At 40.3% G+C, this 26,483-nt stretch overlaps 4 protein-coding genes across 5 annotated transcripts; 3 read left to right on the top strand and 1 right to left on the bottom strand.

Annotated features, from left to right (window-relative positions):
* Positions 1-4,867: 4,867 nt before the first annotated feature.
* On the top strand, positions 4,868-6,166 carry LOC129770372 (uncharacterized). Its single transcript, XM_055773159.1, has 3 exons — positions 4,868-4,956; positions 5,017-5,444; positions 5,559-6,166. Exons 2-3 carry the CDS (start codon positions 5,027-5,029, stop codon positions 6,146-6,148), a joined length of 1,008 nt encoding a protein of 335 aa, XP_055629134.1. The 5' UTR covers positions 4,868-4,956; positions 5,017-5,026; the 3' UTR covers positions 6,149-6,166.
* A 3-nt stretch (positions 6,167-6,169) lies between these two features.
* On the top strand, positions 6,170-7,172 carry LOC129766856 (uncharacterized). Its single transcript, XM_055767457.1, has 2 exons — positions 6,170-6,590; positions 6,655-7,172. The coding sequence occupies exons 1-2, from the start codon at positions 6,263-6,265 to the stop codon at positions 7,170-7,172; spliced, it is 846 nt and encodes a 281-aa protein (XP_055623432.1). The 5' UTR covers positions 6,170-6,262.
* Positions 7,173-14,861: 7,689 nt separating this feature from the next.
* Positions 14,862-15,495, top strand: LOC129769774 (DNA polymerase epsilon subunit 3). Its single transcript, XM_055772242.1, has 2 exons — positions 14,862-15,236; positions 15,292-15,495. Exons 1-2 carry the CDS (start codon positions 14,966-14,968, stop codon positions 15,378-15,380), a joined length of 360 nt encoding a protein of 119 aa, XP_055628217.1. The 5' UTR covers positions 14,862-14,965; the 3' UTR covers positions 15,381-15,495.
* Positions 15,496-17,638: 2,143 nt separating this feature from the next.
* LOC129769516 (RNA exonuclease 4) lies at positions 17,639-18,790 on the bottom strand. Of its 2 annotated transcripts, none has more exons than XM_055771839.1 (4): positions 18,597-18,790; positions 18,487-18,537; positions 18,050-18,428; positions 17,639-17,991 (listed from the first exon to the last, which is right to left on the bottom strand). In XM_055771839.1, the coding sequence occupies exons 1-4, from the start codon at positions 18,724-18,726 to the stop codon at positions 17,772-17,774; spliced, it is 780 nt and encodes a 259-aa protein (XP_055627814.1). In that variant the 5' UTR covers positions 18,727-18,790; the 3' UTR covers positions 17,639-17,771. The 2 variants fall into 2 exon arrangements, with proteins under 2 accessions (XP_055627814.1, XP_055627815.1); XM_055771840.1 differs by having other exon boundaries at positions 18,050-18,425.
* Between the last annotated feature and the right edge of the window lie 7,693 nt (positions 18,791-26,483).

The following is a 26,483-nucleotide window of genomic DNA, read 5'->3' as shown; positions in this document are numbered from 1 at the left end:
TCTCTTCTTCAAATAAATGCCAATAAAGCCTGAAAAATACACAATGGCAACATTACAGAGAAGTTTAATTTTCGGTCTGTGACACCGTGCGCGAGTATACGTGTTATGACTTTTGCACGCGAGTACAGGAGGGTTAAAAACAAAGAAAGAAAGAAAGCAAGACTTTAAGTACTCAGGTGAGCAAACTCATCAAAACCGCAATGAGTTCGATAAAGTGCGATTCACATACAACATTCACGTCACGTTCACGTCACGCCACGTTGCGTCAATGATTCTCCCATGCAATTGTTATGGAAACATTCACACACCGCAGCAACGGCAAATTTGCTGTCCAAGTCCAAGTCTATTTCCACCTAAAAATAAGTCTATTTGCACCTGAGATAAACTGACCAGACGTCCCGCGTTACGAGGGACAGTCTTGCATTTCAACAAAATGTCCCGTGTGAGATTACGTCGGTCAGGGCTTAACGTGTGAAATAAGCCGGAAGAACTATTGTATACTGGACAGGAAGAGGCAGAGTTGTTTGATGAAGTATCGAAACGAAGCGCTTGGCGGCCTGCCGGAAGTTGACCGGAACCTCAACCATGGGTGATGAAAAGATGCATACCAGCGTATTCTTTTACCTTTTCGTGGCTTTGGTGGTCGACTGTCTCTCCATTTTTGCCATTCTCCCAAAAGTTTTCTATCGGTCGCAGCTGGGGGATGTTGGGAAGGTTGGTGGTCTTCGCGACAATGTTTATCTGCAGCCGATCCAGTAATGCAGTAATCTTTTGCATAATGGGCTGATCGCAGGTTCGGCATAAAGGCCACATCACCTTCGCAACTTCCGGCAAGCACTTCGTACTGTATATCTCCCAGTTCACCATATGACTCGAAAGAATAGCGGCTTGGACATTCCCTTATTGTTTGTCAGAGAAGGACCTTCTTCGAGAACTTGATGTGGGTGATATATTTGTGGCCATTGCTTACCTGGGGAACGTCTTTCTTTCAATATGAGCACCAAAAGGAGAAGTTTTTCACTTCATTCACCGGAAAGAAGTTTTTCATCAGTACCCCAAGCTACTCCTTCTGGGTGATTGCCTGCTGATCAGATACGGCCGGTCTCGTCGAAGCTACCGCATAAAAATGTCTATTTTGGCCAGATTCTCTTTCACCATTTGGCCGGTTGTTCAGATCTCCCGGCTTAAGGAGCGGCAGAGAGTGGATGTTGTAAATACCAGATTAGCTATATCTGGCGGACACAAAGTGCCTCAGGATGTCCAACTCATCTCTAAACTATGGTTTTTGTTCACATAACGTATATACATAACGTTTTGTTTTTTTGTGTCCTGCGTTAGACCTCTGACTATCTGGTCACTTTAACCTAATAGCATCCCTACCGGTAAGTGCTCCTGTGGTCGAGTGGTTAGCGTCCCATATTATCATGCCGAGGGTTCGGGTTCGATTTTCGTTCTGACCGGGGGATTTTTCGTCAAAGAAATTGCTTCCGGCTTGCACTGTAGTCACGCGTATTCTAGAACTTGCCATTCCAGAATACATTCAAAGCGTGTTATGCGGCATAGAAATCTCAACTAAGTACTACTAATGAAAATGACGTAAGTAATACCTACTTTGAGAAGACCAAAGTTCCTCTGGGAACGTTAGTGCCATCTAAGAAGAAAGCATCCCCACCGGTTGGTTGCTATGAACGTTGGTAATCTCACAACTTTAATCGTTGCTATTTTGGATAGCAACCCATTCTCGCACCGGTCATTGCTATCATGGTTGCCATTTTACTACTTTCTTTTTTGCACCGGTGGTTATCAAACGAGGATGTTTGTTTTTGTTATTATGATTGTTTGCTCCAAGTTTTGAGAAACTCACGCGTCGTCAATAGAAAAACAAACATCACTATTTGTCGTAGGACTACGTCCAACCAAAAGATATAAGAGGTAAAATGAAAATCTTGACACTGAACAAGTAGGAAAAAAATGAAAGATTTGTCAGATTTGAAAGAGTGTCAACGCTTATAAGTCGAGCATTTCTTAATAGATCACAAAAATGTTTACATCAGTTGATAGGAAATGTTTCTACGCATCTATCACAATGGATAACATTTTATATTTCTTGACATAAACAATTGAAATGTGAAATGTCATTATCCAAACGCGCTATGCACCTCGTTTTGATTAATCCAATTTGTACTTCACAAATTTTTCTGACTAAAAGGACTAGAGCAACCGCGAAATACAATTTGAATATATTAATACTACTGCAAAAACAATCGTTACAAGCCACCGTACATATCGTTTTTCCAAAGCAAATGAGAAAAAAGAGAAGGGAAAATTATATTGTTATTCAAACCTCAGTCTCCACTTGGTCAGCCAGCTTAAAAATTTCCGCTCCGCTCCGGAAGCGATCCATTCTTTGTGGGGAGCTTGAATGGTGAACACAAAAAAAAAAAATCAGAAATAAACCAAGTGTTATCATAATGTCGTGGATGTGAAATTGAAATTTAAACATTTCGTTGCGAAGGCATCACATACATGGGAAATTGTGAGCATGAAATTATTGCATTCCGAACAAAAAGACAAAACAGGAGCGCCAGCCACTCGGAGGTTTTCGAGCATCGAACAGTTTGTGGAAAAGTGAGCGAATCACATCCTTGAGCTACTGAGAGAGTTGCGTTCAAAATTAATGACGAAAGTTCCACCGGATGGATATCTTCACCTTTGTTGAGCTGTGCCCCTCTCGGAAAGAAACCAACTTTAAGCAACACGTCATGGTATGTGGCTCATAATATTAACGAGAATATTTCATAATCTATAGATATTTTGTGTAAACGAATTGACTCCCTCGTTATAAGTGCTTCGTACATTAATGCACAGATACAAAAGCTCAAAGCTCAAGCGAGAAATTCTCGTTCATTGTTGGATGCAATCAATTCTTCATTCTTCAGGAGAAAACTGATTCAGCAAAAAACGAAAGTTACAAATGCTAACGAATCACTAATTTTAGTGCAGATTTGTACGGATTTACCTAATGAATAAAATAAAGAAGACATTTATCATTTTTGTACTCTTTCAATAAATAACCGATGGATTAAATTCACCGCCAGCAGTATAACCGCGTTTTGAAAACATTTTGCATTTTGAAAACACTGTGCCAGCTTGTCCTAAAAAGAGGGACGAAATTCTTGGTTTTTGGCAAAATTCTCCTCTAAACATCAATTTTTGTTCTATGATTCCGTATCCTTGGTAGCCCATGATTTCCAAAGGCAACTTCATCAAGAAACAAGAGCTGATAAAGATCTCAATGAAAATAGCTTAATTTATTAACATATCTTTCGATGCCTACTTGCGTATCTGCATAACTCTCCTTGCCAAGGTTTTCCAAGTCATTCCGTATGCATGTACTATTTTACTAATTGATGATGCGCTGATTGATACTACAGAATGCAGGGCGAACTGTTGGGGAGCTTCGTCGATATACAATATAAGATTTTTTCCGTTACAGGTTGATGAACCAGATTCGTCTGTTTGCAACTGTAATCGTACAAACAATTATATTTTGTGTTAGCCCGATGATGCTGAAAGTTTTCAATAATGGAATATTCTATGCTGCTATCAATCTTGTGAATTTCACGAAAATGCTCGCAAAACACGAATAATTAGCAATGACGATGATAAGATTTATCACTTTTGACATATTTATCTGTCAACAGCAAACGCGGCTATTTTTACGACCGTTCCAAGTGCCACTATTTCGAACCATCCTGTCCAGTTAGGGAATAGACGCACAATACTAAGAGTCAAACAAATAATACTTAGGGCATCCGCACCAATGCGTTACTATTCAAGGTTTCTAGTCTCGAGTTTTAGCCGTTGCCAATTTATTAACTCGTCGATTTGCGCACCCGTCGTTGCTATCGCGATTGCTATAGTATCACTTTTTTTTCGCACCGCAGGTTGCTAAATACGATTGCTATTACTAGAAGAAATGACAAGTATCAGTTAATTCTCTTTTCGTCGCGTTCATTTTTTGGTAGATAAATGTAATATATACACTTCCGAAATAATATTTCAGAGCAAAATCACAAAAAACAAACACAAGACGAATGAAACCCACAACAGATGTTTGACGTTTGTTGAAAATAGCAACACTTGGCTCGGTTGCTATCGCGTTGCCAAATTTGTTAACTCACTATTCGCCGAGAGGCAGATTACTATTTCCCACACATAATTTACACCCATTTACACCCAGAAGACAGATTACTAAAATAAGGTACCAATTCTTTGGTAAGCCAAACATTAGTAGAATGTACAAATTATCTGTAAATATTACCGACCGTTAGTAAAATAAATGTCAGATGCAATACACATCCCTACCAATGATTGGTACATTTTATACCAGGGACAGACATACAGCTGTACTTGCGTTGTACGTGTACAGCGTTGTACAGGTACCATCGTACCATGACAGACATACTTTGGTTGTACATTGTACCGTATGTCAAACTGACAATCAGATATTTTTCCAATTTCCACCACATATTTCAATGAAAAAGGTTTTTATTTAGTGTCTAAACTATCAAACACAACAAAAAAGTTTCCAATCTGAGTTATTAACTTAAAAGAAAGTCAATGAAAAGATCGTTTATCAAGTGATTTGATTCTGCTTGTTCATGCTACCCACCACTAACCGTCTATGGCGCTGCGCACAGTACAACTGTAGCCATGTACAGCGGTAAAACAGGTCGGTACAGGTACAGCGATTGTACCGAGTTGCTTGCATGGTTCTAGCGCTGTACATGGTGACAGACATACAATTTTCGAAGTACAACGCAAGTACAGCTGTATGTCTGTCATAAGTATTACTGTGCGTTATTGGTAACTCAGACAATTGTCATCCTTGGCAACCGCGAAAAAGTATCTGTTATTATTTCAATTTTCGCCGTGCTGATAACAACAATAAAGGTAAATTTTTTTGAATCATTGTTATTTGGCTTATTATTTCATTTCGTTGCTGTACTGTAGGTTTTTGCATATGGTTCACCTAATCGCGCAGAGCGCAGAGAAACCGATTTACAGTGGTGATACATTGCAACCCACCAGTGGAGGTGGTGGTATCGTACCTTTCTGTTTGATGGTTGTGGGATGTGATAATAAGTTTACTGCAGCACCAGTAACCAAACGACGCATATTCGTAATAGAGAAACTAAATTCTGTTGGTATATTAGTTCCAGGAAGCTCTTCAGATGGCGATTCACGATATACATGTTCTCAAAAACAATTCTGTGGAATGTACAAAAATGTGCAACTAACGAATGTACCAGCAGACTGGATCCATTGGTTCAATACTCCATTTGAGAATGATTACGGTCACCACTGCATTCAAGACACTGTGCATATCATGGGCAAGATGCGAAACAATTTGTTCAACTCAGGAAGTGGTATAAGAATAGGTAAGAATATATTTAAAAATTATTAATTTATTGACATTAGTTGTCATTCATAACATTTCAACGAGCATTTCTATCAATATCATGTCGACAAATTTTTGTATAAACTTTTTTCAGGAAATTTCATCGCATCTAAAGCACACCTAAGGATCGTTGTTCAGAATATGCCACGCACAATACATAAATTGAATGTTGGAGACATTTTGTCGAATGACAAAATGAATTATTCTTCTATTACAAAGCTACTAAACCCAAAAATTGAGGAATGGGTTCTAACAAATATTCCTGGAGGTAGTGGAACTGTGATGTATCTTAAAATAATGCGATATGTGAATGAAGCTTTCATAGACTCATCGCTCAGTCCTCTATGTCGTATTTATAGGATGGCGTTTGCTGTAATGGCTCTCCGTATCTGGAAGACTTGTTGTAGGAAAAACAGGAGCTGCTTTATGATAACGGCAAATATCTACGCGTGCATTGAAATGAATTTCCATGAATTGATCAAACTCATCAATTTCTTCAGAGAAAAATCAATGGATGAATACTTTTTGCCAACATTATTCGGCAGTCAAGATTGTGAAGAATTTTTTCGCCATTTGAGATCATTGACTACTTTGTGTTCAACAATTGTTAATTTTTCAATGCTGGACTTATTGCATAGAGTTCATAGAGTAGACTTTATGAACTATGCAGAAAATATACTGTAATGTTATGGAGTCAATTCGAAGAAGAGTTCCAAAACCTGCCAGACATTTCAACTTCCGGGCCTAGAAGAAATCGAACAAACTGTTCTGAATGCCCAAGTTGACGCTGAAAATGAAATGTTGCACCTGGGTCTTCAGGCTGTGCATCCTATCTCAGCATTATTTCCTGAAATAAGGTCTGAAATTCCTTTTGAAACACCCATCACGAACGAAGAACGGAATGATGATGAAGTCAATACATATGCTGATGCAGATGTTGACTTGGATGATGAGCACAACTATTTGGATCTCGATTTGGATCATTTGGATATAACTGTGGCTTCAAACGGTGATTCCAGCATGCATGCCGAGATGTATGTACCTTTGGATGTTGAAGATGAATTGCGGCTTATGCTAGGAGAAAGCGCTAACAACATTGAAATTAAACATCTCATCAAGGAAAATGGTATGTATGGACATAATACAAGTTTGGGTATTTAGCATAAACTATAACACGCTTCGAATTTCAGTAACAATAAAATCATCACGACTGTACTTCAAAATGCAGAATTCAGATGGAAAAGAAGTTTTTGTGAAAAAGTCAACTGTCGTTTGGTTGTTTAACAATGTTAAGGATACCGTTAGTTCAGATCGCCTATACCGTTTTGTTAGGAATAATGATAGGAGAGTTGACCCTATTTTAGCCCAGTCTGCAGGAACGCATGATGAAATTCATATTGGAGATTGGTGTGAGTTTAAATATAGGGCACATGGAAGAACACGAGTCGTGTATGGTAATGTGGTAGGATTTGAATACATCAACGGTAGATCGAAGAACTACACGCTGCACTGCGCTCCAGTAAAACCACCCAGTGGCATTGTGCCAAGAGGAATTTTTGTGTATGCTAACTGGTTTGAACGATGTGGCAATGTAGCGAACAAAATTCAACTTACTAACATTGTAAATGATGGTCGGATTGATATAGATTTGTACAAAACACATATCCAATCTCCAACATTTATAAACAATGTTATGACACTAGCTTGAACGCAATTGTTTGTATGATTTGAAGTTTGACTATTCTAAATATATAATAAATACGAAAGGTTCACGACTTGAGGTTAATAAAAAGAGATCGAAAGAAATAAAAAAATAGTTGATAATCAAATATTAAAACTCGGATTTAATTGAATTTACACAAATTGAAAAAAATATCCCTGGGAATATAAACTTTATAGAATATTCGGCAATTGCTACACTAAGACTTGTGTAATAATTTCGGTAATACATATTTAAAAATTGTTTATTCATTAATAAATTGTACCCAAGATTACTGCCGTTCTACCGATGGTTATCCCATGTTCTACACGAACCTTGTGCACGCTGGGATAACCATGCATAGAACGGCAGATTAAAGTGTACTCAAATATTCTTTAGTCAACCATATCCAACCTACCATATTTTTAACAGTGCATTATTCTAATATTTCGTTGGTTTACCGAAAACGAATCTTGATAAACAAAATTATTTCAAGGTTTAACCTTCTAACGCCCATGGTGTGTGTAGAGCATCATTTCTTCAAGGTTCCCTCGGAGGTTCCAACTCTCACTAAATTGCGAAATATTGTAAAATTGTAATTTGAAGTACTAACTGTAAAACTATTGATTTACAACATTAAGTAAAAATGAGCGCTCACTCTTTAGTTTTAGTTTTACCTCGAGCCTTACTCTATGTTTACAGTCAAACACAATTTAAAACAATAAAAAAATTAAACGGCTACGATGTTGTTATTGAAGCATTTTTCATACACAAGTTATTTTTCCATCCAAATCATCATAAAAAGTCGTGAGCGTTAGAGGATTAATTTACCAGCATCCTTCTCTAGTTGAAATCAGAGAGTATATTGAATATTTCTCAGAATACTTTAATTATTGATAACTACTCCATTCAATTCCATAAATACCACAATAAAATATTAATTATTGTAATTATCATATTGATTCAATTATATATTATCATTATTGGTTGGTTCCTCTTTCTGTACTGGAATTACCTATTAAATACTAAAAATATTTCAAATATTCACAATCTGCTCAATAATTATAAAATTACTATAAATAATAACCTATAATGTCATTACTAGGCAGCAAGCGTATGGTAGTGCGTGCCCCTCGGCGGTACCACAACGGAAAATCTCCCGAAGTGCGGTTGTGTTATAGCAGCAGCAGCAGCAGCAACAACAACAAATACCCGGTTCATCCACTGTTTTATCAGCAGCATAGGCTGCTTCAAAAAGCCTGCGATAACATCCCCGGCATCTGTGATACAAGCGTCCTCGGTTGAGGTGTATAATAATGCCGGTAGCAATAGTAGTAACAGAATAGTGGCTGCCGAAAGTCGGGGGACAGCGTTGATACGAGCAGTTGACGATGCAAACACACCAGCTTACCTGACGGATCAAATTGACCGATTCCTTCCTCGAGTTCCAAATTTATTTATATAGAAATAATTATTTATAATTTTTATTGATTACAATAAATTTTAAAAAAATATTGGTTTTCATTAGAATTGAAAAGAAAATATTACGATTCTATACCCGATCAAAATACCATTGAGCCGACGTTGGACTGATAAATGACCCCGTGTTGAACAAATTACATATATGTTTAGGGTATATGTTAAACCAACGTTGAACCAACCGCTTATAGTCATACTGGCCGATTTGACATTTTTTTACCATTGTTATTGTGTAATATGTACGAATAATTCGTATTGCAAAAATGTACTAATCATTGGTAATATTTGTTAAAGAACAACCTCTGGCAGCACAGTTGTCTCTAATGCAACCGCCGCTACTGTGGTGTGTACTGTAGCTGTCAGTTTAACCTTCGCATTTTATTCATTCCAAAATATATATATGTCTAATAAACACGTGTTCTCTCTTCAATCGTAAAGTTTATTTCTTGAGCCATTCCGAAAACAATTTCAGGTTATGGGCCCAGTAAACGCGTCGGGTAATTAACGTGATTGAAGTGAAGTGATTTAGAATGGAAGAAGAAAGAGTCGATCGTGTTTTTCTGCCACTATTCGACGGCACAAATTTCGCGGCATGGAAGTTTCGTATGCTGATACTCCTGGAGGAGCACGAGCTCGTGGAGTGTGTGCAAACTTTTGCCGCAGATGTACCAGAGCTGCAGGAAGCGGCTGGTGATAATGAAGCCGTGAAGAAAACGAAAGAAGTGGCTCGTGAGAAAAGAAAGAAAATGGATCGCAAGTGTAAATTGTTACTAGTGTCGCGTGTACATGATTCGCAGCTGGAATATATCCAGGATAAACCAGCTCCGAAGGACATTTGGGATGCATTACGTCGTGTGTTCGAGCGACGCAGTATCGCGAGCAGAATGCATCTAAAGCGACAGATGCTTACAATGCGTTTTGAGAGTGGTACACTGCAACAACATTTTCTCCGGTTCGACAAATAAGTGCGCGAGTACCGAGCGACAGACGCAGTGTTGGAGGAGATTGATGTAATCTGCCACCTACTGCTTACTCTTGGCAATTCGTACGCCACCGTGGTCACAGCTATTGAGACAATGCCGGAAGAAAACTTGTCGCTAGAATTTGTTAAGTGCAGGTTGCTTGATGAAGAAACCAAGCGAAAAGGTGTTGAATTGTGCTCCCCCCGCCGCGAGTGTTGATGCTGCCTTTTCTGGCTCAAAGAAGCAGCCGAAAATAAAGAATATGAAGTGTTTCGGGTGTAAGCAGGAGGGACACAAGTTGTCAGATTGCCCTGTGAAGAAAAAGGATGGGAACAGAAACGAAAAATCGATAGCACATTTTGCAGAGCAAGATGGCGTGTGTTTTGTCGGTTTCAGCAGGGGATCGGATGTACAGTGTGTATCGCGAAAAGTGAAATGGTTCATCGACTCTGGGTGTTCGGATCACCTAGTGAATGACAGGTCGCTGTTCGATGATCTGAAAGTGTTGGATCCGCCTATTGAAATAGCGATCGCGAAGAATGAGCAGTGCATTGTGGCGAAACATTCCGGAACGGTTCGAGTTCTCTCTGAAGTCAACGGAAAGCAAATCGAGTGCACAGTGAAGGACGTTTTGTGTGTGCCAGATTTAAGGTGCAATTTGTTTTCGGTGATGAGAGTAGACGATGCGGGAATGAAAGTGATCTACGAAAAAGGAAAAATGCAAATCTTGCGTGGATCGGAAGTGGTCGCCACTGGCTCGCGTGTCGGTCGTTTATACGGTTTGAACTTCTTCGTTGGTAAAATAAATCATTGCTTACGTGTGGACGGATTCCGGATAGTCTGGAATTGTGGCACCATCGGTTCGGGCATTTAAATGCGAGAAGTCTCGAAAAACTAATACGTGATGAGATGGTTACCGGTTTGAAAGTGAACAGTGCGACTAATACCAAGAACATGGTAGTGTGCGAGTCGTGTATCGTGGGCAAGCAAACTCGGAAGCTTTTCGCGGTGCGTGACGGAAAGCGTTCGTCACGTGTGCTATAACTGATACACTCGGATGTGTGCGGTTCGGTTACACCAGTTGGAGTTTCAGGGGTGAAGTATTTTGTTACTTTCACCGATGACTGGAGTCATTTCGCAGTAGTATTCCTGATCACATCGAAGGACGAGGTTTTTGAGTGCTTCCAAACGTATGAGGCGTTAGTGTCGGCGAAGTTCGAGCATAAAATTCATCGTTTGCGTTGCGATAACGGCGGTGAATACAAAAGTAAACAGTTTGATCGATTTTGTAAGTCCAAGGGCATTCAAGTGGAGTGGACTGTTCCTCACACGCCTGAACAGAATGGAGTGAGTGAGCGGCTCAACCGATCTCTAGTGGAGAAGGCCCGTTCCATGCTGGAGGATTCTAAGGCGGATAAGCGGTTTTGGGGTCAGGCGATCCAAACCGCTGCGTATCTGCTGAATCGTAGTCCATCGTCAGCAATTGCGTCGGATGTTACACCGTTTCATGTCCCGAAGGAACAGCGAAGCAAGATGGATGTGAAGGCGTGGAAGGGAACTTTCTTGGGGTACGCTAACAACGGTTATCGCGTATGGAACCCGAGAGTTGGCAAAATAATTCACGCTCGCGATGTTGATTTTCTTGAAGTTAAGGAGATGAAATCAAAGATTGCCCCAGTTTCGCCAAGTGATGTTTTCTCTATTCCGAAGAATTGTGTAAAGGATAATAGGAGTATTGAGCAGCAAGAAATCCCGATCTCCGATGACGAGTCGAATGAAGAGTTCGACAGTTTCTGTGATGATGACGGTAGGCAGGATTCTGACCGACGACAGGTGGCAGAAAATTTTGAATGCAGATCATCACAACAGGAAGAGCCGAATAGTGATAATTCCGGTAGACTGCAGCGGAATCGAAATGTACCATTATGGCATGCGGATTATGATATGGATTATGCTGCATACGCGCTAAATGCAACTAGCTACGTCGAAAATCTTCCTAGCAGCCTAGCTGAAGCACGAAATCGACCTGATTGGAACCTGTGGGAGGTTGCCATCCGTGAAGAAATGGATTCTTTACAGAAGAACGGAACCTGGAAGTTGGCGAAACTACCGGGAAACCGTACCCCGATTACCAACAAGTGGGACTTTAAGGTGAAACGCGGCCTGGATGGAGCACCAGACCGATATAAGGCACGTTTGGTGGCTCGAGGATTCAGCCAAAGATATGGATTGGAGAAACAGAAAAACAGCGAAACGTATTCTCCAGTTGCAAAGCTGGATACTCTGCGCACAGTGTTAGCTCTAGCGAACCAGGAGAAGTTGGTCGTTCATCAAATGGACGTGAAGACCGCCTTTCTGAACGGATCGCTGACGGAAGAAATTTACATGGTGCAGCCGGAGGGTTTTGAGCAAGGAGAGGGTTTGGTGTGTCGTCTAGAAAAGTCCATCTATGGGTTGAAACAGGCTTCACGTGCGTGGAATGAGCGGTTCCACACTTTCGTCGAGAAACGGCTGAAATTTCGAAGAAGCGAAAATGACCAATGCCTGTATATCCGCGCTATTGGATCTGAGAAGTTGATCATCGTTCTGTACGTTGATGATGTTTTGATAGCGGGATCGCCCAAGGCAGTCAACATGGTTAAGAATCTCTTATCCCGAGAATTTGAAATGACTGACATCGGTGTCATCAAATGTTTTCTGGGGATGCGAATCGACTACGATCTGGAAGCTGGAGTCATGAGAATAAGCCAGCAGCAATATCATGAAGATGTTTTAAAAAGATTCGAGATGACCGAGTGTAAGCCGATCTCAACCCCTTTGGAACATAGGTTGAAGTTGCTAAAAGGAGCTGAAGAGGAAAGGATTACTAAGCCGTATCGAGAATTAGTAGGTTGTTTAACTTATGCAGCAATGACAACGAGACCTGATTTGGCAGCTGCTGTGAACTTTCTGAGCCAGTTTCAGAGTTGCCCAAATGAAATTCACTGGGTGCATTTAAAAAGGGTTCTACGGTACATCAAAGGAACCGTCACTATGGGCTTGGTATACCGCAGACGGAAAGATGTACCAGCAGTGGATGTATATTGTGACGCTGATTGGGCCAACGATCAGTTCGATAGACGCTCCGTCAGTGGCTGTATCTTCAAAGTGTTTGGAGCAACGGTCGGATGGATAACCCGTAAACAACAGATAGTGACCTTGTCGTCAACGGAAGCGGAACTTACTGCATTGTGTACAGCAGCATGTCATGAAATGTGGTTGATACGTTTGCTACGGGACCTGTGGCATGAACCGAAGGAGGCGACAACGTTCTATGAGGACAATCAGTCGGCGATGCGGATTACCGAAAAATTTCGGACGATTGAAACATGTGGATGTAAAATTCCACTTCTTACGGGATTTGGTTAAACAAGGTCGAATCAACCTTCAATACCTTCTTCGGATCAGCAAGCAGATATGATGACAAAAGGTCTACCTGCGGCAGTTTTTCAAAAGCATCGAAGTGCAATCGGTATGGCGAGCTGCAGCGGTTAAGCAGGGGTGTTAAAGAACAACCTCTGGCAGCACAGTTGTCTCTAATGCAACCGCCGCTACTGTGGTGTGTACAGTAGCTGTCAGTTTAACCTTCGCATTTTATTCATTCCAAAATATATATATATATGTCTAATAAACACGTGTTCTCTCTTCAATCGTAAAGTTTATTTCTTGAGCCATTCCGAAAACAATTTCAATATTTACCAAAAAATTCGTTATATATACCAATTTTTTGGGTCAGTGACACAGACCCAATGATGTACATATCGAGGTGAAGCAGTAGGTGAAGTTTATTTGCATTGGCGACCAATATATGGTTTCGTAATTATTTGCATTCAATATGGAATGTATATGGAAGAAACAAAACAATGTTCAAAATACTCACGGTTTCATGATGGCTTGAGCCAAATTTCTCATGAAATCTTGCAACTTTTTGTCTTTTAACAGATGACAATTGTCTTGTGACCTATTTCCCTTATTGATATGGTGAATAAACCCAAAGAGTTGTCGTAGTTTTAGTCTTCGAAAGCAGTAACATTTTCTGTGAAACGCTGCTTAATTGAAGACTATTTTCCCACATCACAAACACCCACACTGAGAGCCATAGCAATATTAATATGGTATCGTTAAAATAACGAAAGTTCGTTTGTTTCTATAACCGCGGGGGAGTGACAATGTTTCACTAAAATATGACTTTTGTTGGTTTCCTTTGACGTGATTTCACTCATGTCCACTGCACGCTATCACATTATGTTTATAATATGCGGGAACACCAATAAAATGTATGTTTTTCATTGATAACACACTTATTGAAAAAAGTATTTTCATACGGATGCGGTGGGCAATCAAAGATAAACATAACGACTGATGTCACTATTTGAGAAATAGTTTTGGCAGCGCATGCTATGTCACTCGAAATTCTATCATCTTCATTACCTTTTTTCCAGGACATTGAAACAGCCCCATTCTCACTTGGTATGCGCATTATGAACATTAAAAATACATTAAATTGAATTCAATAAATTCAAAACCGCTAAATACACCGCTGATTTCTTGGTTTGTTTGAGAAAGCTCCTAAGTGAATAATGTTTATATGCTATTGTGTTATAATTTATCTTATGTTAACAAGTTTTTTTTCAAATATCCGGTATCGAATCGGATAATGAGTCACTGAAATGCAAAATTTAAAGCCTCTTAAATCCAAAATGAAGAATAATAAGTAATTAGTCATGAGTAATGAGCGTGAGTAATTATCGTGCACACCAAAAATCTAGCTCACCTGTAGTATATGTAAATCACGTTGGCCTAGACCAAACAGGGGTATGATTAAAACGTCAAATCCCTAATATTGCCAGTGTACCAAATATTGCTGCGGTTCACTGACATTTTGGTTCTGTCAATTACTGTTGTTTATAACTCGGTCCGGTTATATAGTCGAATAGTGGCTAACTTTGAACTCCATGTTAAATGTGAACACCTCCATGTGAAACCGAAATATGAAAATCGCTCATGCAGTTAGAAATAAAGCATACTATCTCCGTGATTTCCACGATTTCAATCCTCGCAAATGATATTTTGGTAAACAAATGACGCCATATTGATTTTGTTTTTGGGTTGCCTATATTCAATTGATGTCTAACCCCTGATACCAAACGGCCTACCAATGCACTTGATTGTAACAAATCGGTTTACCTTGCTTTATACCTTGATACCGACCAATTTTCCCACGCATTCTTCTAATTGTAGTGTCCCATTGTAAACAAATCGAACAAGGTCTGATTCATTGACATTCCAGTTGAGAAGTTGCTAGCATTTTGTTTCTTCAAAATGGTTGAAAGAATTGAGGATCTGAATCTCCCCAACGTTATTGTGACCCGACTAATGAAAAAAGCCCTTCCGCCGGATATAAAAATATCGAACGAATCAAGGACCGCGCTAACGCGAGCTACCTCCGTGTTTGTGTTGTATTTAACGTCGGCAGCAACCTACAAAGCCGAAAAAAAGAAACAGAAAACACTCACGGTAGATCATGTTTTCTCGGCGTTAGAGGAAATCGAATTCGAAAGTTTTATACAGCCGCTAAAAAATGATTTGGAAAGTATGGTTGAACGAAAATGATTTAGATTGCAGGTTAATGATATTTTTCCCCCTAGATTATAGGAAAAGTGTGAAAAATAAAAAGGATAAAAAAGGCGACACGATGGACACGGAAGAAGCCATGGAGGATAGCATCGACGATTGAATGTACATATAAAAATGTTTGTCCAAATAAAATTATTACTATTCTATTATGCATCGTATTCACGGGAGTATACTATTTCATATTCGTAGAAATAAAGTAGAAAATTGAGTATGGAGACAGTCTTTTTGAGATAACACAGGGAGACAGTTTTTCGTCGGAAATATCTTTTTATGCTGCTCAAGGAATCTGGAATAAAAGTTTACGTGGTAGAAGTTTATAATAAACGATTCTTTTCCAATCCCACTAGGGCCAAATCATGTCTTTTTCGGTAAAGGTGGTGTTTGCGAGTAGCTAACAATGGTTCATTTTGCTCATTCAAAATTGTAAATGATCCATTTTTCTCACCCGTCATGATCTGTTTAAACATACATGCATAAAGAAAAACAGGAAGTGGGTTATATCTATGGTATAACCGCAAGGGTGACGTAGGACTATCGTTGATTTAGAGATCATTTGTTAGAAGTTGAATCTCAATCCATTCTGAATGAATGAATAAATGAATATTTGGTGGACTTCGAAAACGAGAGCGTTACGTTGGAGGCACAAGGTTTTATGCATCCAATATAGGATACGAAAAACCTTGTTCTGAAGAATAATCTTCAGAAGCTAACCTGCTAACTGTACTTGATTGACAAATCACAAACCCAAATGTATTATATGGATATTTTATGGATAGAAAACATTAAAATAAACTCTTTCGCTTGAATGTAATTTTCAATTCCAAGGGGAACTGGCAGATTATTTTCCAGCAACGATTAGATATTTCCACATTTTCCTCGATACTGGAAGCCCACCAGTGGTTAATACTAATTCGATAACCACCTGTTAATAGCACTTGATTGAAACATATTTGGTCACAGTGTTACATGGATAGAAAACATTCAAATAAACTCTTTCACATGAATGTATTTTTAAATTCCCAGAGGAACTGGCAGATTATTTTCCAGAAATGATTAGATCTTTCCGGAACTTTCTCGATGCTGAATGGCATTCAAACGGAAAGAATTCTGCGCGTGTATGTGTCGATCCTTCGCCGTCCACCTCCTCCAGCACGTTAGGCAACGATGTTGTCTTGTCGATGTCCTCACGAGAAATGAATGTGTCTCACCACCAGAATATCTTATCTTCTTTGTTTTAAGAGGCTTTAAACTTTGCAGTTCATTCGCCTCTAAAAACCAGAATATCGCTTAAGTATGCTTTTTGTGTGTGATTGAGTCGAGAGAAGGTGTGGTTTACGATGGCAATTTGGAAGGCAAACTAGAGGGGAATGAACTCTCTGAGCTTGGAACTTTCGGCGACTGAGCAATAATCAATTGCGGGCGCATACAATATTGGATACGCAAATATCCTACTGATGGGGAAGAATAATCTTCAGAAGCTATCCTGTTAATTGCGATTGATTGAAAAATCACAAATGTATTTGGTCACAGTGTTACATGGATAGAAAACATTTGAATAAACTCTTTCACATGAATGTATTTTTAAATTCCCAGAGGAACTGGCAGATTATTTTCAGTAACGATTAGATATTTCCACATTTTCCTCGATACTGGAAGCCCACCAGTGGTTAATACTAATTCGATAACCACCTGTTAATAGCACTTGATTGAAACATATTTGGTCACAGTGTTACGTGGATAGAAAACATTCAAATAAACTCTTTCACATGAATGTATTTTTAAATTCCCAGAGGAACTGGCAGTTTATTTTCCAGAAATGATTAGATCTTTCCGGAATTTTCTCGATGCTGAATGGCATACAAACGAAGAATTCCGCGCGTGTATGTATGTGTGTGGCGGCTGCTCCGAACTCTTCCCGGGGAACCGTTTGTGGCATCACTCTCCTCCTGATGGATTCTCTTCTGGCCTAAGGTGCACAAACAGGCTCTTGGTGGCACCGTTCATCCGCGCTTTCATGATAAACGAAGAGCTTCACCACAACAGTGACAACATGCTCCAATCGCTGTTCAATTAGAACTGAGTGGATTTCCGAGCGGCGCTCGCTTATATACCGATTGGTGATTTCAATAGCCTGTTTTGAAAGCAATTTTAAGACTATTGAAACAAGTTTTTGGATCAAAAAGTAACAAGTATAGAACGCGTAGACATTTTATCTTTCGAATGAAGTGTTTATCATACCATTTCGTTCAGTTGTTTAGGAGCTATTAACGCTCAAAATCTCGGTCTCCGGCGTAACGCTTTCGTTTTCGAAACTTTGATTTTACACCCCGGTATAGAAATGAAAGACGTAGTCCTACGTCAAAACATTTATTTTTATGTACAGATGAATTTAAAAATTTATATCACAATTAACGAGATACAATTATTTTACAAAACATTAATTCCTCTAACTAAAAGGTAGAGTGCAATCACAACTGGGCCACACTTTCTGTCATCGCTTTCTGTATCCGGATTTTCGCATTGATTTTTCCCATTCCTCTTTGAAAATAAGGTAAATTTTCATTGCAGCTCTGGCATCTTGCACCGAATCATGGATACCGTTTTGAATTTCCTCACCCAGAATTAATTTTGATAAATTTTTCAAACTAGGTGTTCCTAGAGCACGAATTTTACGTGCTATCGGGTGATATCGGGAAGTGTCACGGATAAGGCTACAAAAGTCAATGTATAAGTCAATAATCAATCATGCTTAAATCTTCGAATACTCACTGTCGTGGATGGCGTAGATTCAGCACTAGCAGGTCATTCTTCAACCCGTGTCCGACAAGAATTCGACCGCGTAACATCAACCTGACCGTTTCACGGACTGTGGAATAACTCTCTCCGGATTCAATCAGCTCTGGCCTGATACCACTTATGTTTGTTCTGTAGTCTATGACAGTTTTTTGTGGTTTGACGTAGGTGTCGAGTATAACATCCCCTCCCATATTCACAATGGAAACTCGGGCAATCATATGTTCCTTACCGTGCGGTCCCACACCGACAAATTCACAATCAACCGCGAGACAATCGGTTAGATCGGTTGAACACACTGTCAATCGTGTGTGTCCTCTGCCAATTACGTTTTTGCATAATAGACTCTCGGCTACTTGAAGAAATGTAGAAATTATTTATTGATCTAACTCATTTCAATATCTATAACTCACCGGATTTTAAGGATAAGTTCCCAAAATTAAGAATATTTTCAATATCCGCATCTGAAAATAGGAATCATTTGTTTACAAACATAGCGACCTTGAATATTGTTACTACATACCAGTTTTCCCAGATTCTGTTTCATTAACCATCTTCAGTAGAAGAACAAAAACATCGATCACAATTGTATACAACAAGTTTAGAAACAAAACAAAGCTCACAAATGCGATTCGTTTGAAAAAATGAAGCATGAGAGTTATATCGAACAAATTCTTTTCCTAATCTGCTTTAAACTTTAAACAAACAGCTGTCATTCGGCGTACATATGATTGCCAAGATACCTCTTTGAATGAAGGTGCTGCCATTTGTTCATTAGAATGGTGTTATTACAGGGTTACCATATCTGGAGAATTATCTGTATTTTACAGATTACAGATTTTTTGGTTCTATACAGAATTAACAGATTTTTTTTTAACAACGTTCCAATATCAGTTCCTTTCTTCATATTTCATACATATAACTTTTGAATCAATTTGCATTAAAATAATTTCTTTTTCTTGTTCTTCTTTTTGGCTTTGAGAGGCTTTTGACTTCGTAGTTCATTCGCCTCTAGCATTTCTTTTTGACATTGAAAAGTAGCGAACTGCTTTGCTTTTCCATGTTCGATATACAGTAAGTTACTTCTAATTCGACATCTAGCTAGTTGGACTGACTTGTAATGCGACAGGAATAATTGGACATTTTTGGGACCTAAATTATGGCCCCAGATTGAGAGTTACCACCAATAATCCAATAAAGAAGTCACAGGAGCGTTGTGTCCGAGACGAGACCGTATAGTTGACGTAGAATTGTAGGAATGAGCAACACGTCTACCTTCTCATTCTTATCTTGATGCATATCATCACCATAGTTTTCCCAGTGGACGATTGCCAACCCCGCAGAACCAAAAACAAAGCGCACAGAAGTAGCGCAGTGAACTTTATTCTTTCTCTTCCATTCAGTACGTTGAATACAGTGAACACGTATAATTAAAAACTCTCGTTAAAACTAATATAGCACGTGTAATTTATTAGCGTCAAATCCTTTTTCCGTCTAGTTGGTGGAGTCCGCTTCGCGCATAGTGGTTCTGCCCACAGGTTATGGGCCCAGTAGACGAATAGTTCGGAAAATATTGAGATTTCGTTTTGTTTAATTCGGCGTGTGCTTGCGAGTGAAAAATTCGGTGTTAGCAATTTTTTGTGCAAGTGGCAAAATGGCGGATAATGCCAAAGTTAATTTTCCAAAGTTGGGCTCGAGCAACTGGGGTTCGTGGAAACAGCGGATGGAGTGGTTGCTCGAGAGAGAAGACTTATGGGATGTGATTTGTTTGGCCAAACCGCAGGATCCGGAACCGGAATGGTTTGCTCGCGATCGGAAGGCTCGTGCAAATATTGGTCTTTTCCTGGAAGAGAGCCAATTTAAGATTGTGCATGGTGCGGACAGTGCGCGCGGTATGTGGCATGCTCTGCAAGAGCACCACGAGAAAGCGACGATGTCGACAGTGGTGTTTTATTTCACTCAACTGTGCAGTGCGAGTATGTCTGAAAGTGACGATATGGACAAGCATTTGTCGGGAATGGAAGAATTGTTTGATAAGCTGGCTGCCGCGGGTCAGAATTTAGAAGAGTCGTTGAAAATTGCGATGATTTTTAAAAGTGTTCCGCAATCATATCGTGGCTTGGTACAAAGCCTGCAGTGTCGTGTTGATGCTGATTGGACGGTAGTTTCCGTCAAGGCTAGGCTGTTGGATGAATTCCGGCAGAGGCAGCAGCGAGGTGAATCTCTTGCGACAGGTGTGAAAGCGATGAAGCTGGCCGCGAATAGCAGCAAAGAAGAGCGGCATTGTTTTTATTGTAAACAACCGGGTCATGTAAAGGCGCAGTGTAAAAAGTGGTTAGCGAAAAACAGTGGTAGCGATAAAAAGCAAGGGCCAAAGGGCGATAAGCCGAAAGATGACAATCCAAAGGCGAAGCAAGTGCAGGGAACCGGCGGCTCGGTATGTTTTATGGCTGGTTATGCAATGGCGGGTAGCTGGATCATCGATAGTGGCGCTACGGCGCATATGACAAATGATCGTGCATTTTTCAAATCGCTGCGTACAAGTGTAGAGTCAAAAGTGACTCTTGCCGATGGTAATAAAACCAAAGTGAATGGTATCGGCGATGGTGTTATTTTCGGTGAAGATGAACGGGGCAGTCCAGTGGAAATCAAGCTTACAAATGTGTTTTTTGTGCCTGAGCTGGACGGAGGTCTTATATCCGTGAGTCAGCTAGCAGCAAAGGGGTTTATTGCAGTGTTTAGTGCGTCGGAGTGTTCCATAAGAAACGCTGCTGGTGAGACAGTGGTGGTTGGCGAGAAAGTCGGCAGTCTTTATCGGCTACGTATTCAGCAGAAGTCGCTGAAAGTTGGTGGTGAACATAGTGAATGGTGTCAGCACACATGGCATCGTCGTGTGGGACATCGTGATCCGGATGTGTTACGCAGGATTGAAGCAGAAAATCTGGTAAATGGATTTAAATTATCTGATTGTGGAAATCGTGTTACATGTGAATGCTGTATACAGGGGAAACTTGCGAGAAAACCGTTTCCTCCAATAGTTGAAAGGATGGCGAAACGGCCACTCGAGTTGATCCACACAGATCTTTGTGGACCAATGAAAACCGCTACTCCCTCTGGAAACCGGTACATTATGACCTTGATAGACGATTTCAGCCGTTTCACCACCGTGTATCTACTCAAGAGTAAGGATGAAGCTACCGCTAGAATCAAGGAATTTGTGCGTCGCTGCGAGAATTGTTTCGGAAGGAAACCTGTCGTCATACGGTCGGATGGAGGTGGAGAATACATCGGCCGTGAGCTGCGAAATTTTTATGAAAATGAGGGAATCAGGGCGCAGTACACTACACCGTACACGCCACAGCAGAACGGAGTAGCCGAGCGTAAAAATCGGTCACTCCAAGAGATGGCGATATGTATGCTTGCGGACGCTGAGCTGGATAAGCTGTATTGGGGCGAAGCGGTAATGACAGCTTCGTATATACAGAACCGTATTCCATCGCGTGTAATCGGAAAAACACCGTACGAACTGTGGATGAACAGTAAACCACATTTGGCGCACCTGAGGGTATTTGGGTGCTGGGCGTACGCGCACGTTCCGGATGCTAGACGCTCGAAATTGGATCACAAAGCAGTTAAACTTAGATTTGTCGGGTATTCGGAGGAGCATAAGGGTTATCGCTTCCTCGACCCTTCTACGAATCGCATTACCATCAGTCGGGATGCGAAGTTTATGGAGTTAGAGCATGGCTCGGAGATGATGTTGAAACAAACGGATCCAGTTGCAGTTGTAAATTCGGACAACGAAATAGAAATTCCGCTGAATACTAGTAAAGGTCAGAACGATGTTGTGGAAACAGAGCCGTCCCCAGGTGTTCGGGATAGTTTCTCTGAACTTGAAGGTTTTGTCAGCGCTGACGATAGTTCAGATGAAAGCGACGGTGCATGTGCGCAGGAGGAGCAAGAAACGCGTCGACAGAGAAGACGAACAAGAGGTGTTCTACCACAACGATTAAGTGACTTCGTAGTGGGTGTTGCTAAGAGCATAGCGGAAGAGCCCACAAATTATCGCGATGCGCTCCAGGTGAAGGAGTGGAAGGAGGCCATGGATGCCGAAATGCGGTCACATGAGGAAAACACCACATGGGAGCTAGTTCCTTTGCCGACTGGAAAGAAGGCCATTGGTTCACGGTGGGTGTTCAAACTTAAACATGACGAAAACGGAGATATCGTGAAGCATAAAGCGAGACTGGTGGCGCAGGGTTTTACCCAGCGTTACGGTATAGATTATTTAGATGTTTTCGCTCCGGTGACGCGACATGAGACCTTGCGAGCGCTACTGGCAGTAGCGGGAAAGAACAAAATAATTCTTCAACATTTTGACGTTCGAACAGCTTATTTGCATGGGACAGTGGCCGAAGAAATATTTATGCGCCAGCCTCCCGGTTATGCAGCAGCAGGAAAGGAGGATCTAGTTTGTCGCCTGAAAAGGAGTATTTACGGGCTGAAACAAGCAGCGCGGTGCTGGAACCGTACCCTCCATGCGGTGCTCACCAAAATGGGATTTGTGCAATGTCAATCCGACAGTTGCCTATACGTTCGACGAGATGGGCAGACCACTATTTTCTTGCTCGTTTATGTCGATGACCTCTTGGTGGGATGTGCGGATCAGGTAAAAATTGATGGAGTATATAAAGCGCTGAAGAAGGAGTTGGACATAGTCAACCTTGGTGCTGTCAAGCATTTTCTGGGATATGATATTCAGTTCGAGAAAGGTGTTTATAGCTTGCGATTGAAGAGTTACATAGAAGCGCTAGTGAAGAAGTTTAATCTTCAGGATTGTAAGCCTTCGAAGAAACCGATGGAAGCTGGTTATACAAGTTCAAAAAGTGATAGTAAACCATTTGCGGATGTAACCCTGTACAGAAGCTTAGTTGGTGCACTTTTATACGTCGCGGTTAACGCTAGACCGGACGTGGCTTTCAGTGTGGTATTTCTCGGGCGAAAATCAAGTGAACCAACAGATCAAGATTGGAGAGCTGCCAAAAGAGTTTTGAGGTATCTTAAAGGTACTAAAGAGTTGAAGCTGAAGTTTGGACCTGGTGATAGCGGATGGAAGCTTATAGGTTACTCGGACGCTGATTGGGCTGGTGACCTGGAAAGCCGGCGTTCTACAACGGGATTCATATTCTTTTTCGGTGGTGGACCTATAGCCTGGGTCAGTCGTAGACAGTCCTGTGTAAGCCTTTCATCCATGGAGGCAGAATACATCTCTTTAAGTGACTGTTGTCAAGAACTTATCTGGCTTCGAAGACTTCTAGCAGATCTCGGGGAAGAGCGGCTGGAAGCTACTACAGTGTTCGAGGACAATCAAAGTTGTCTGAGTTTCGTCCACGCAGAACGAGCTACGAAGCGCTCAAAGCACATCGATACACGGCGATTCTTTATTAAAGATTTGAGCGAACGAGACGAGGTTAAGCTGTTGTATTGTCCATCAGAGCAGATGACAGCAGATACGCTCACGAAACCGTTGGGCGCCACAAGATTCTGGCAACTTCTGGAACATCTTGGAGTATCGAGCTAAGGAGACTCGAAGGACGTGTTGAGGAGGAGTGTAGGAATGAGCAACACGTCTACCTTCTCATTCTTATCTTGATGCATATCATCACCATAGTTTTCCCAGTGGACGATTGCCAACCCCGCAGAACCAAAAACAAAGCGCACAGAAGTAGCGCAGTGAACTTTATTCTTTCTCTTCCATTCAGTACGTTGTACAGTGAACACGTATAATTAAAAACTCTCGTTAAAACTAATATAGCACGTGTAATTTATTAGCGTCAAATCCTTTTTCCGTCTAGTTGGTGGAGTCCGCTTCGCGCATAGTGGTTCTGCCCACAAGAATTACATTAGGCTCTCTGTTGTATGCAAATTTTAGATGTTTGATCATCTTATAAATCCATCATGAATTGACTGTGTAATAAGCGTTAGAAATTGGATTCAATTTGTACCTGTGAAAGACGTAATTCTATGTCAAAATTCGGAAATTCGGTGATGCGGGAGACATAGAACACAACACTAAAAGCTGTGATTCCACTCAAAGAACTCTTTTCGTATATGTCTGAAGAATCGTAAAACAACAAAAAACGACAGGAGAAAATAAAACGGCGGGGGGAAAACGACACAGCACTTAGGTTGTGAATCCACTTAGAAAAAAAGCACTAAGAACTCTTAAGAGATATTCGGATAAAGGTCTCCGATATTTTTCATTTGTAAACTCTTCATTTAAAAACTCTTTAGCGCGAAGGCATGGCCTTCTCAGTCGAATTACCAGAGCGCAATGATGAAATCCACGAATGCTATTTCCTTTAAACCTAAGACAAGACCAGACAACTGGCTTCTTACTCTTCTTCGTCGTCCAAAAACGAAGCCATGACATGAAGATGCCAGAGCTGCCAAATATTATAAAATATCGGATTTTTCAAATTTCTATTTTAATGAATCGTAACATTTGGTTGGTGCGAATTCAATGATTATTGCATATTTTCAAATAGACAATCTCAAAAATATGCTTTAAAAGGATAAAATAAGTCTTTTAAATACCCATATCTATAATATAATCGTTTCCAAAACAAATTTGGGATTTTTTTTTAGCAAATAAATCTAATCTGACAACCGTTACAGCGTTATGCAGATTCTCATTGTCTGAACCAAAACATTCTATCTTATTATATGAGCAGGAATACAACCAAAACAACGTTAGGAAGCCATTTTATTCATACAAAACGTAATTCAAAAATAAAAATGAAGTGTAAAGCCTTAAATTGTGAGCGAAGGACGGATACTCATCCTGAGTATAAATTTTATCGGTTCCCTCAAGACAAAAATATTCGGAAAGAATGGATTCGATTTTGCGTGAACAGTGAATTAGAAGTTCCATTCTTTGAAATCAAATCAAGCACAAGAATATGTAGCGTAAGTATTAAAAACTAATTCTAAAACATATCCTAATACTAGTATATATACAGGCTCATTTTGTTGATGGGAAATACAATGAAAATGGAGTTACGAAAATTCCGACCTTAGCTGCATCCGCGAATGAGGAATGGGAAGAGATACAAAGTATTGAGAACAATTATGATTTGGTTGACGTATATGAAGGAGATAAACAACTACAGGAAGAAATATTTCGTTTGAAACATCAAATTTCCAAGCTGAAAAGGTAGTGTGTCAAAAAATATGTTATTTTCTAATATTTTATATTGATGTAACCGTTAATAGAATTGTAAAACAATGGAAGAAAAAATGCGGATATCTGACCTCGAGAATTCGTGGAAAACAACCCTTGAAGAAGCTTTTCAGAGAAGATCAAATTAAGCTATTAACAGGAGAGGTTAAAAAAGTGAAACGTTGGTCCAATGAAACGATTACGGAAAATTTACAAATTCGGTTTGCATGTCAAGGTGGATACGACAAGCTTATTCAAAAAGGCTTCCCGTTCCCATCCACGAGGACTCTACTACGCCAAATTGAAGGAGTTCGTTTCAGTCCTGGTATGTAATTATAATCATATGTCTCATCGCATGTTAATATATGAAATGATATTTTGTAGGTATTCTTGAAGATATATTCGAGCTGCTACAACATAAAGTCTCCACAATGTCGGTTGAAGAAAAGGACTGCGGATTGGTTCTAGACGAAATGAGCATAGACGAGGCAAATGAGTTTTGCCAAAATACGAAGCAGTTTGTTGGAACAACAACGCTTCCTATGTCCCAAACTTTAGCCTGTAAAGCTTTGGTATTCATGCTAGTTGGAATCGCAGCGCGCTGGAAACAGGTGGTTGCTTTCGAGTACACCGGCAACTCTATACAAAAAGAGTTTTTGAAGAATGCTGTATTGTCTGCAGTTTCAAGAGCAGAGGGAATCAGTTTGCGTGTCCATTTTATAACAAAAGATTCCGGGTCCGAAAACCAGCGCATGTGGAAGGATTTGGGGATCGATATTCGTCGCAAAAATGAGACATTAAATGCTGCGATACCTCATCCAAACGCTGAGAACAGAATGCTAGAGATCATACTCGATCCCGTACACGTATTTAAAAATACAGTACATGGCTGGTTGAACAATGTCTACCTGAAAGTTCCGGATTGGTATGTTCGTGAAAAAAAGCTAACATCCAATGTTGTTCATCGAGACCATTTAACCACAATCGTGAACTCCGAAATAAACAACACGTTGCGGCTTTGTCACAGACTAACGGCCTCGGATGTGTGCTTTGACAACAGAACATCTTCAATAGATAAAATGAAAGTATGCAACGCAACAAAATATTGCAACAGGACGGTGGCTGCAGCATTGAAGTTTCATGCGGAAATACGAGAATTACCGGAGCTTCTTACTACCGCATGCTTCA

Source organism: Toxorhynchites rutilus, chromosome 2, assembly GCF_029784135.1.
Source record: "Toxorhynchites rutilus septentrionalis strain SRP chromosome 2, ASM2978413v1, whole genome shotgun sequence".
NCBI lineage: Eukaryota > Metazoa > Arthropoda > Insecta > Diptera > Culicidae > Toxorhynchites > Toxorhynchites rutilus.
The sequence above is the reverse complement of the archived record's forward strand: the minus strand, read 5'-3'. Positions and strand labels throughout refer to the sequence as shown.

What these genes read in the sequence shown, in the direction of transcription:
- LOC129766856 (XM_055767457.1), top strand. Translation starts at nt 6,263, where the DNA reads ATGTTGCACCTGGGTCTTCAGGCTGTGCATCCTATCTCAGCATTATTT. An exon ending in ACATCTCATCAAGGAAAATG is followed by an intron (nt 6,591 to 6,654) that starts GTATGTATGGAC and finishes TTCGAATTTCAG; the next exon opens with TAACAATAAAATCATCACGA.
- LOC129769774 (XM_055772242.1), top strand. Translation starts at nt 14,966, where the DNA reads ATGGTTGAAAGAATTGAGGATCTGAATCTCCCCAACGTTATTGTGACC. An exon ending in GCTAAAAAATGATTTGGAAA is followed by an intron (nt 15,237 to 15,291) that starts GTATGGTTGAAC and finishes TTTTCCCCCTAG; the next exon opens with ATTATAGGAAAAGTGTGAAA.
- LOC129769516 (XM_055771839.1), bottom strand. Translation starts at nt 18,726, where the DNA reads ATGCTTCATTTTTTCAAACGAATCGCATTTGTGAGCTTTGTTTTGTTT. An exon ending in GAACTTATCCTTAAAATCCG is followed by an intron (nt 18,429 to 18,486) that starts GTGAGTTATAGA and finishes CATTTCTTCAAG; the next exon opens with TAGCCGAGAGTCTATTATGC. An exon ending in AATCTACGCCATCCACGACA is followed by an intron (nt 17,992 to 18,049) that starts GTGAGTATTCGA and finishes TGACTTTTGTAG; the next exon opens with CCTTATCCGTGACACTTCCC.
- LOC129770372 (XM_055773159.1), top strand. Translation starts at nt 5,027, where the DNA reads ATGGTTCACCTAATCGCGCAGAGCGCAGAGAAACCGATTTACAGTGGT. An exon ending in AGGAAGTGGTATAAGAATAG is followed by an intron (nt 5,445 to 5,558) that starts GTAAGAATATAT and finishes AACTTTTTTCAG; the next exon opens with GAAATTTCATCGCATCTAAA.